Source organism: Rhagoletis pomonella, unplaced genomic scaffold (assembly GCF_013731165.1).
Source record: "Rhagoletis pomonella isolate Grant_MI unplaced genomic scaffold, Rhpom_1.0 Rhpom_scaffold_00013, whole genome shotgun sequence".
Classification (NCBI taxonomy): Eukaryota; Metazoa; Arthropoda; class Insecta; order Diptera; family Tephritidae; genus Rhagoletis; species Rhagoletis pomonella.
The window spans coordinates 20493158-20505084 of record NW_023458567.1 but is presented as its reverse complement, the minus strand read 5'-3'; the positions used below and the strand labels follow the sequence as shown (position 1 = coordinate 20505084).

The following is an 11927-nucleotide window of genomic DNA, read 5'->3' as shown; positions in this document are numbered from 1 at the left end:
TTGCTCATTTTCTTCATTAAAAAAAATCTTCGAACATACTTAGATAATATGGAAGAAAATGACCGACGTCGTCAAAAATATGCCACACATCTACGTTAAATCCCAGCTACTTTAAACTTGCACTTTATTATACTAAAATTGAATGAGCTAAAAAATTGCAAAATATTAAAAGTTAAAATTGAAATAGAAAGCTCGAAATTTTTACGAAAGTCTGTCGATTTTTTTAATGTTGTTCAAAGATTTAAACTTATTTTCATACCGTTTTTGTAAAGAAATAAACTATACAGAATTAAAATTTAAAAATAATAAATAAATACTTAAATGTAGTCAATATGTGAGTGTCTTAAAGTTATGATATTAAGGAACATCTCTTTCTTAATTAACGATGACACTGTTTCTATATGAAACTAATTTCGATATTTTGTTTTAATAAGGTTTAGTATCGAAAATATTCCCAGGAATGTGATATAATGGTTCGTTCAAAACCTTTTTTCAAAACTTACATATTATTATTATTATTATTATTATTATTATTATTATTATTATTATTATTACAAAGGCAAAAAAAATGGTTTAGTAATTTAATTTTTTAAATTTAAATAAAGCATGAATACCCGATGGATTAAACGAGTAGATTAAAAATATATAACGGTAAAAATGGTACATACATATATGAAAGAATGCACATGGCCGACGCATCTAGCCAGTGTGTGGCACAACTTTAAGTTATCGATGCAAATTTTTTTTCATCCCTCATCCCTCTCTTCCGTCGGGGCATGGGCGCAGATGAGCGCGATGTTGAAGAATCTCGCTTTGATGCGGCTTGTGGCTAGACGCTCGTTCACCGGGGCGAACGACCGTACTCGGGTTTTACCCGACCAAGGGCTGTTGTTTCGGCGATCTAACGCCTTTTAGGTCGGCAAAGTATCTCAGAAGTTGTTCGCCCATAGGACTACGTTTGCTACATATTCTTCTGCTTAGGGCTGGCATCGAGCAAAACCCAGGGCCAGAAACCTACACCTGCTGTGTATGGCACAGACGACTACGCCACAACTCCACCTCAGTCAAGTGGAATGCTAGCGACGGGTGGAGTCACCTCAGAGTCTGCTCTGGACTACGGACCCATCGGCAGTGGACCAAATCATTTGTGGCCCCCTGTTGCTCAAACAGAGCAGCCTTAACGGCTAACCCCAGTCCACCTGAGCAGCTCAATACAAACCACAGCAACACAACACAACAACACAATAGACCACGACACACCACACAACAGACACAACTGCACCACCACACACGCCGCCGCTAACAACTCCTAGTTCCTTCTACAATCTGCACGATATGTCAGACCAGGATATTCCGTAACGTGACATCAGTCAAGTGCAACACCTGCCTTGGCTGGTGCCACTTTGGGACATGTTCAGGTCTGCGCACCACGCGAGATTGGACGAGGAACTTCGAGAGCCCGTGTTGCGCAAACCCCATTTGCGACGCCATCCACTACCACCACAGGGCGGTAACCTCCATGGGAAGGCATGATATATTGATAGCTGCGGTCCAAGAGACGAAGTTTCACAGCAATTCAATATTTTTGAATTGTGCCGCATACAACGTACACCGTCGAGATCGCGAGCGAGGAAATGGTGGTGGCTTAGCGTTTATCGCGCACCATACCGTGCAGTATCGTCTTATCGACCGCTCGATGTTGAGCTCGAAATATTTAACGTTTACATACCCCCTGTCACTTGCTGCCGGGCAGGATATCACCCTGATATAGGTGCGCTCCTCAGAGGTGAAATACGTATGGTAGTATGTGACTTTAATGATAAACAGCGTATCATGGCGACCTATGCTGACTTTGGCATCAGACCATCTGCCCATAGCATGTCGATCGTTAAACCAACTTTTCTAAAGTTGATTGGAAAGGCTTCGCGGAATTTACTGAGAGCACCTTCGCTGCGCTTCCCACACCAACCGACGTCCACTTTGCTGAACGTAAGTTCCGCAGGGTTGTCACTGCTGCTGCAGCTTGCTTCGAACCGGCAGGATGCATCACGGACCTCCGTCCAAACTTCCCTGCTGAAGCGGCTGTTCTAGCCGATGAACGTGGCAACCTTCGTCAGGCCGGTCCAGGAAATCCCCGTATCAGGGATCTCAATGCGGAGATTCGGCAGCTTGTGAACGTACATAAGCGGAAAAAGTAGGAAGAGCATCTGAAGAATTGTAACTTGACCTCTGGTTTGAGTAAGCTTTAGTCAACCGGACCCGGAGCGACGCGCGAACTATTTTAGCCGGCAGTTCATACTGCATCCTCCGGCGGACAATACCAAGCGTCGAGTTACTAGAAGGCTTGCTTTCACTAGCGGTGAAGTTCAGGTGGCCATCGGGAAGGCGAAAGCCTACAAAGCCATGGGTCCCGACGGAATATGCGGGAGTAGCGTACTTAACGGAGGTCCTTAATATGTCAATGGCCGCTCTCATCATCCCAGACATATGGAAGATGGGGAGAGTGGTCCCACTGCTCAAACCGGGGAAACCAGCCAACAAGGAGAATCTTATCGCCCGAAGACACTAGAGGCCTTGCTGCTCCTGTATTTCACGAACCACCTGACCCCAGCGAAACAGCAGCATGGTTTCCGTAAATAGCACAGTACAACAGCAACACTTAACGCCATAAACACTCAGATAACACGAGGCCTTAACTGCAACCGTCCCTGTGAGAGAATTATTCTAGTAGCGTTGGACCTGTCAAAGGCGTTTGACACCGTCAGACACTCCACGCTACTAGAAGACATAGAGGCCTCCTCTCTCCCACAGAGGCTCAAACGGTGGTCGGCGAATTATCTGAGTGGTCGACACTCGTCAGTAATGTTTAGAGACAAATCGAGCAAACTCAGAAAAATAAGACAGGGGTTCCACACGCTGGTGTCCTTTCCCCACTACTGTTTAACTTTTATATTTCAAAGCTCCCTCAACCACCAGAGGGAATCGCGATTGTCTCTTACGCCGACAATTGCTCGATCATGGCGTCTGGGAATGGAATAGATGACTTGTGTTAGAAAGTAAACGGGTATCTCTCCGAGCTTTCTCGCTTCTTCACTGCAAGGAGCCTAACCCGCTCCCCTACAAAATCCTCTGCGACCTTGTTCACTACCTGGACGAAGGATTCACGTCGTTGATACACCAATTCCGACGGTGAATAACCCCAAAACACTCGGAGTAACCTTCGACAGTCTGCCCTTCTTTGCGCACGCAAGCGCTATTGTCAACAAAGTACAGAGCCGCAACAAGGTCCTCAAGTCCCTAGCCGACTGAACTTAGGGCAAAGACAAAGAAACGTTGCTGGCAACATACAAGGCAATAGGCCGGCCGGTTTTAAACTACGCAGCACCAGTGTGGTCGCCGGGTACTAGTAGAACGCAGTGGTTGAAGCTGCAGACTACACAAAACACCGCACTACGGACAGCGACTGGATGCCTCCTGATGTCGCCAGAACACCACCTGCACTACGAGTCGAAAATGCTCCCAGTCAAGGAGCATAACACAATGCTCTGCAAGCAGTTTCTTATTGGGAGCCATAGACGTGGTCACCCAAGTAGACAACTGCTTGCAGAAGAGCCCTCGCCCAGCAGGTTATGAGGCATCTCTACGAACTGACGGACGAAGTCCAGAGGTTATTAAACAACCTCTAGACCCGTCAGCTTATCGACAGGCTCTGAGCCGCATTCACACGGAGTCAGTCTCGAGTTATGTAGACTCCAGACCTGTGAATGCCGTTCTAGGCGCACAACCACCGGACATTGACGGGACGGATCTTCATCTGCCTCGGGAGACTAGAACCACAATAGCCCAACTTCGCTCTGGCTAGTGCAGCAGGTTAAACTCATACCTGAGCAGATAAGACGCAGATGTGCCAAATGATTGTGCGGCATGCGGAGACACCCGATGACTCGAAACATCTCTTCGTATGCTCGTAAAACCCGACAACCCTAACGCCTTTGTCCCTGTGAACCGACCCTATTGAGGTTGCACGCTTCTTAGGGCTTCCGTTAGTGGAGCTTGACGACAACGACTGAGATATTAACCGTTCTGGGCGGAGCTGTTGTAGCCGCTACAACAACAACAACAACAACAACAACAACAACAGTGTTCGGCAAAGGAGTCTCCCACCACAAATCCAACACCGAATTTGGGCTCCTTTACATGGAAGCTGTAGTAGACGTCGCAAAGCCTCAGACATTGCTTGCCTTGCCCCGTCCAAAGCATTTCTTAGATGGCGGTGATATCAGCTTTTGTCCTTACGAAGACATCAGCCAGCCGGGCAGAGGCACCTTTCCCATTAAGGGTCGTGGTCCTTTAAAGCAGGGGTACTCATCCAGTCGATTGGCTCAGTTGGCTCACAACATCACTGTCGCTCACTTTGGCGCAGTTACAAAAACCACAGTAAAACAAACGAACAAAAGTTGACTCAGTAAAAACTAACAGGACACAAATCGATCGACATTCACTCACAGCTGCCTCGAGTTGGCTTGCTTTGGCTTGCATTGGCTCAGCCGTATGCTTGTATCATTGATTTGTTAGCTGGGTTTTTGCAATTCCCAGAACGATGCTGTTTTAATTGATATTGACGTTGTTGTCGTTTGGCTCAGTAACTTAAATTTGTTGAGCACCTCTGCTTTAAACGTTTGCCGTGGCCGTCATCATAAGGAAAGGCTTTGTTTTTGTTCTTCACTTCAAGGAGTTTTTACGTGGCGGATCGCAAAACCAGCGAACAAACCAATGGTGGGACTGGGGTGGTTTCGCAACAGAATACGCGTTTATATAGCGAGGCGCCTCTTCCAAGACTGACATCCGGTGAACAGACGCTGCAGACTTCTGTGAGCCCTTAAACTGAATAAGTCGGAGTGACCACGCCGAAGCTCCCTCTCTTTCTGCTGTGACCCAAGGCTCCACTCGGAATGGTTACCGCATCTCGCACATGGGTTGCTCATGTTGCTCAGAGTGCGCGAACGAGGGCGCAAGAGTTGTCTTAATCCTTACTAAGCCTTTATTAAGCAGTCGCTGTGGTGTACTGGTTAGAAAGCGTACGCTAAAAATCGGAGGAGAAGCTCAGCCCAACGCTAGATAACATATCGTCGCCTGGGCAAAAGATTGTCGTAAGCGCCATTTTGACGATTTTTAGTTCTAGATGCAGTTATATATTTTGTAATAAGGTGTTTGAATTGATGTTACAGTTTTTAGATATCTCCTTTAGTTTCCGAGATATTGCCTACAATTTTTTCGATAATTTAGTAAAAGTTTAGCTAGTCTTATTAAACTGCAGTCTTATTAAACTAATCAATACCTTAGAAATGGTGTTCTCCATTTTTGTATATCTCCTTTAGTTTCCGAGATATTGAGTAAAAAGTGTCGTTAATTTAGTAGAAATTTTGACCACATTTTGTCGTATTTCATACAAAGTGGCTACCAAATTGTGGACAAATGGCGCTTACGACAAAATTTTATTAAAGAAAATCCTTCATAAACTCAAAACTAATTAACAATAAACATTAAAAATTAAATAATTTTAGACTTTTGTGAACTAGTCACATTTTCAGAGACTGGAGAAAATCTATCTTCGCCTTTTTGAGAAATTGTATTGCAAACTTCAATCGCGATTTCCCACAATCTACCGAAATTAACATACGACAATCTTTTACCCAGGCGACGATATTGTGTAAACACGAATCTATTATTATTACTAGACCAGGATAGGAGATATGCCGGTATTCAGTAGTAAGGTTTTTTTTAGTTTTGAATTATGTCCTTGTTGCAGAGGACCATGGATATGTAAATAAACGACATTAAAAAATATGAAAAACATACGCAATGACTTTTTACTCCACTCAGAGAGGTTATTCAATACCTACAGGCTCGATGTTATGAAGTTCATTGTTATCATATTATGCTAATCGGTCGATCCAAGAAGCAATTTCTTGATTTTCACGGCAGTTTCATCTTTGATTTAATTTATCTTTCTACTGCTAATACCTACAGGGTTCAGTTTCCGGTTCCGTACAAGCGACCGACCGTCTCATGAAGGAGCTGCGTGACATTTACCGCTCCGATTCTTTTAAGAGTAATATGTACTCTATAGAGTTGGTAAACGATTCGATATACGAATGGAATATACGCCTGAAATCAGTCGATCCCGATAGTCCGCTACACAACGACTTGGTCATGCTCAAGGAGAAGGAGGGCAAAGATAGCATATTGCTGAATATTATTTTCAAAGAAACCTATCCATTTGAACCGCCATTCGTGCGAGTTGTGCATCCGATAATATCAGGTAGGTGTGAGAAGAGGTTTAAAGCAAATTATAAATGGATAAAAATTTATTTCATTATTTACATTTTGAATATTATTCTGTTTTTCAGGCGGATATGTACTTGTGGGCGGTGCCATTTGTATGGAATTGTTAACAAAACAGGGCTGGAGTTCCGCTTACACAGTAGAAGCTGTAATTATGCAAATAGCTGCAACATTGGTAAAAGGCAAAGCCAGAATACAATTTGGCGCTACAAAGGTAAGTCTCTTATTTACAGTGGATGACCATTGAGGGACAGTATTCAAATTTTTTTGAAGTTAAACTTCTTGCGCTCGGTTGAGTATAAATGCGAGCATCGATGCAACGAAAAATCGGCACAATCGTTGTGCTCTAATTCCAAACTCCAATGATACGAAAAAGCGACAGAAGGGAGGGTATGCAGAAAAATACTCATATAATATGGGGAGCTATACGGTTAATAGGAAAACGTTTCGCTTCAGTCGCGCGTGGAATCAAAACACAGCTCTAAGGGTTTAATTAGAAAGGAAGCTACGAAAAACTTCGCAGGTCTTGCGATTTGTCAAACAGTGAATTGAAATACCAAACTATTAACAATTTTACTACCATAAAAGAAGGAATTGTGAGATTTTGAAGGTGATGAGCTCCTAAGTAAACTAGAATTAGTTCGATTGACTTTTCTTCCGAAAATGTCGATGCTAAAAAAAGACGTTTAAATAAGGAAGAAACTAACTTTAATGGCGTAACATTTCTGCTTAATCAAATATACATCAAAAACTGTTTTCAACCATTGACATTGCGCTGAATATCAAAAGAGAATCGATATTTAGGTAGTGTAACATTTAATGAATCGCTTCTAAATTAAAATGAAATCGAGCCTTCGGGCAACTGGAGAAGCCTACAAACCTAGGCAAAGCCCAGGTTGACACCAAAACCTTGAATCAACTGATGATACTAAGCCAATGGAAAGAAGTAATCAGCAGGAAAAAATGTTGTCCTCCATGAGGACACTGGTAAACTTTTAAAAAGAGCTCGAGGCTTCCACCGTATATCCAAACTGACTGCATGAAATTTGGAAATTTTTATGCAATTCCATTAGATGAGGTATCAATTTATTCAAAAATAAATGTTCTTTTAGATAAATACCACACATTTGGCAACTTTCATAAAAATTTTTGAAATAGCGATGATCGAAGCTGAAAAAATTAAAAAATTTTAACCGATGAAAACTCCCAACAAGCTAAGTCTACCATATATTAGGTGTATTTGCGTATCCGTCTAGCAGAAAACTCGCAACAGCAAAATTCAAATGAATTTTTATTTGTTCTCCCTCAAGCAGAGAAATACTTTCAAAAGTACGCGAACGCAAAACCTGCAAAAACTTGCAACTTGCTCATCGAAATTTTGTTTACATACAAAAGCATAAAACGGAAAACATGAAAATAATGTAGATTCCAAGTTTGCCTAAAGCTTTTTTTTTTTAATATTATTCTTTTTTTTTGCAAACAGATGACTTCGATCAGCCGTTTTTATTGCTGGCAAATATTTTTCCAGTAGAAACTAGCAGCTTTTCATCTAAAATAAATGTCAGTTTGATCTCTTAATTTCCCTTACTTTGCTGGATTTTTGTGTACGCGAATGCACACATCGTTTGAGAGGTCTATAAATCCTCTCTTCAAAACTTGTTCGACTTTTGAAATCGGATGGAAAATAGTCAAACTATTAATACGTAAGTGCATCAAGTACGAAAATAACGGGTTTTTGGTATAAAAAATGGAGGGTTCAGGAACTATACGGGACCTGTTTCCATGATGTACTCGACCGTAGCTAAAACCCACACTAGGTTTTGTTTTGCGTGTATTTCATGACCTTTTTTGTAGCACCGTGTTATTAATGTCATCAATCGCAGAACCATGTGTGATAGCTGGAGTACAAAAACAAAAATTTACATGTACTTTGTTTTTGCTTTTGCGGCTTAAACTGTCAAAATCTGTAAGAGTGTGTGTGGAAGAGCAAACAAAATATTTCAATTTGACATTCTAAGCTTTGAGGCGAAACACATTCACAAAATCAGCTGGTCTAGTAACACCATCTTATATAAATTCGCCTTGATCAGACAGCTTATTAATATAATTTGAATTTTTAACCAGAGCATACGCACTACTATCTTCTATTTATTGAACAATTCTTTCACAGTTAAGTATGTGACCGTTGTACTGTCGAAGCAAGGCTTTAAAGTTTTACTTACGCCTTTGTTTCAATGCTTATGTAAGTAAGGTGTGTGTCTTTTACGCGCTGAGTCCCAAGTCATGTTTCTTGATGTGAGAAATGCTGTCCTTGTTTATATTCATTTCCCGACCCATGATTTTCTGCTTGCGCAGCTACTTTCAATCAATTCGATTTACGGCGGCATATGGCGTTCGCACTGTGCGGCCACACCACGATTTTTCACGCTCGACAATTCGACTAGTCTCTTAGAATATCTTCACGGTACGATGCACAAAATTTCGATTGATTTTCCGTGACTGCATTACAACCCCATTTCATGATTGCAAGAAAGTTTAAACAGGAAACTTAGCATAAATGTCACTTTTCAAATAGCTGTTAACTTAAGGTGAGTATGTTCATTGATAACTGAGAATGGGTGTATTCAACTCGTGTACTAAATCATTTGCTACTATTTAGCAAGCTTTGACTCAGTCAAAACAAATCTGACAAAAATCGATCGCCAGTCTCGCATTTGCTCTGCTATGGGTTTATATCATTTTTATCTGCGCTTTAGTAATTTCTTAAAGCTAAATATCGTGTCGAGTTTTATTTTAAAGCTTGCATTTCTTTAATTCCTTGCTATTCAAAAACACTAACGAGTTTCATTTAAACTGGAACGCTCGAAAGACGCAAAAATTTGTTCAGGTTTTATACTGTAATGACAAAATTTTGTGTGTATATTATACACCTCAGGCTGGAGGGCTTCTCCTATATCGATTATAAAAATCCTTACTTTCTTTAACCTAGTAATTAATATGCAAATATGAGTACTGTCTTCAATGATTTTGTGGCGACCCACTGTAGTTTCTAAGTCATTTTTGAGATTTTGCTATTTTGTTTTTTGTTTTGGAATTCTAAATCCCAACTTTAGGCCTTATCACAGGGTCAGTACAGCTTGGCACGCGCACAGCAGAGCTTCAAGTCCCTGGTGCAAATACACGAGAAGAATGGTACGTCGAATATTAATTGCATACGCAACAGTAATCATCATTTTCCATTTTTTTCTTTTTTTTCTCTATTAGGCTGGTTCACCCCGCCAAAGGAAGATGGCTAAGAAACGCAGTATGCCATTCGAAGATTTTTTCTCTACCCTTACATATAGCGAGTAGTTTGTCATACATAATATATAATACACGTTTTTATCACATCCTTGGTTTAACACAACTAAATATAAACATTAAATATACTTAAATTATAGTTGATATAAAACGCAAACAAATCTATCCATGTATACATAAAAAAGGCACTATGCATATAAGAAAACTAGAAAAAATGTAGGTGAACACATTAAGGTGTAAGCAAATAATCATAAAAATGTGTGAACACTTGGCAGGAAAGCGCAAATATAACATATATACATACTTTTAAACATAATTTTTAAAACTACTTTATAAAATATTAAATACGTTTAGATATGGTTTATAGGATATAGGGAGCAATACCACACACGTGAGGGGGAATATAACCAACAGCCACAATATTTGTAAATGAACTGAATATTTTTTACACCTATTAAAATTTTTCGTTTGTCATTTTGTGAAAAGACCAAGAGTATGCGCTTAAGATTTCAAAAACAAAAACCTTCTGTATATGCATGTTGTTTAACTAAGCTGTCATTAGTGTACTTTTGGTGTTACAATCACTGTTTGGTGAAGAAAAAAATATTTTGTTAGGCACTGAAAAACAAAGAAAATAAATACATTTTGTATAATTGTTGCATTGATGGTAAAATGAAGAATTCATCAAGAATATGTGTAAATAAATACATATATGTATAATATATTTCAATTTATTTGTTTGCATGTAGGTACAGTCGTCTGTCTATATATGCATATGTATGTACACATTTTTAGTTGCAATTTCCCTCACCTGGAATCGAAATCTGTGTTTTGTACTACCTTAAAACAGTTAAATCATGTGTGTATTGTTATAAAGAACGAACGTAGAATGTGAAATGTAGTTAGTTTTTAAACGACAAATGGAATAAGCAAGCAGATACAAAGTACTTTTAGGTCGACTTTATTTTAACAATGAATACGCCCCAAAGCTTAAATAAATGCAAAGCTTCAACTAATTTTGCTTAAAGCTAATGGCTGTAAAATCACATTATATTAATTTTTAACTCAAATATTAAGACATAATAATTTAGAAACGGCGAAGTGTATTGGATCGATAAGTGTGTATGTAAATGAGGAAAATTTTGTAAATTTTGAAAAATTAATTTGCGCTTGACCGTATTTTTTATAAATGATGGAGAGAGAGCCATTATTCATGCTTGAAAAAAAAAAGAAAATAAAGGGCAAACTCAACAAAATCGTATACAAATCTACTAAAATCGGCAATAATTTGTTTATGTCAGCAAGGACTTTTCTTTTAATTTTCTCTGTACATTTTAAATAAAATCTAATATTCTAGGGACGAAGCATGACATTACTAGGCAAGATATTACGACGGAAAATAAAGTATTAGTTAAAAGGGTTGCGTTAACCTGTGAATTATATATTTTTTTAAACTAATTTGAAGTTGATATTTATTTAACGTCACCGTTAAATCACGTTTAAATTCATTTAAGAAAATATATTTCTTGGCAATCGAGTTTTAATCGAAGTTAAAGTCGCTCATATGTATGTGCATTAGGGGGGTCCTTAAAAAATCAAATGAACGATTCTTTCTTCAGTCTCACCCCCTCGATCGGTAGTACCGTGGTCACAGATATCACATATAAATTTTAGTCCTGACGGTTAAGGCATGTCACACAGGTGGCAAAGTTCAGATTTCTCTATAGAGACTTAAAAAATTAAAATAAATTTTTTTTCATCTAATACCCAAAATCGATACTCAAATAGCCGAAGATATCACGTATAAATTTTGGTCGGTCGATTGGAGTCGGTTAAGGCGTGTGTCAAAGGCCAGATGCCTCTATGGAGACTCCAAAAATTAAAAATATTTTTTTCATTTAATACCCAAAATCGATACTACTAAAGTCGAAGATATCACATATAAATTTTGGTCCCGATTGCAGTCGGTTAATACGTTTTCATAGGGTAATTTTAACTTTGACCTCTGTGCGACGCACCTTAACCGGGGCCAAAATTAAAATGTTATATCTTCGACTAAAGTCGAAGGCCGCTGTGGTGTAGAGGTAAGCAGTGCGCGCTTTCGTTCATCAGCTCCTGGGTTCAAGCCCTGGTCAAAGCAACATCGCAAAAAATATAGAAAAAGGTTTTTTCTTAACAGCGGTCGTCCCTCGGCAGGCAATGGCAAACCTCCGAGTGTATTTCTGCCACGAACATAAAAATACAATCGCCGTTCCGAGTCGGCGTAAAACTGTAGGTCCCTC

At 39.7% G+C, this 11927-nt stretch overlaps 1 protein-coding gene across 2 annotated transcripts in view; it reads left to right on the top strand.

The window, feature by feature from the left end:
* Positions 1-10922, top strand: part of LOC118748954 (ubiquitin-conjugating enzyme E2 Q2) — a 37569-nt gene extending 26647 nt beyond the window's left edge. Inside the window, exons 5-8 of one of the 2 annotated variants that reach the window (XM_036483718.1) lie at positions 6031-6322; positions 6411-6559; positions 9471-9537; positions 9610-10922. In XM_036483718.1, the coding sequence (XP_036339611.1) occupies positions 6031-6322; positions 6411-6559; positions 9471-9537; positions 9610-9641 (540 nt within the window). In that variant the 3' untranslated portion in view covers positions 9642-10922. Of the gene's footprint in view, positions 1-6030; positions 6323-6410; positions 6560-9458; positions 9538-9609 lie in introns of both variants that reach the window. The other variant, XM_036483717.1, reaches the window with a different exon arrangement.
* Positions 10923-11927: the final 1005 nt, after the last annotated feature.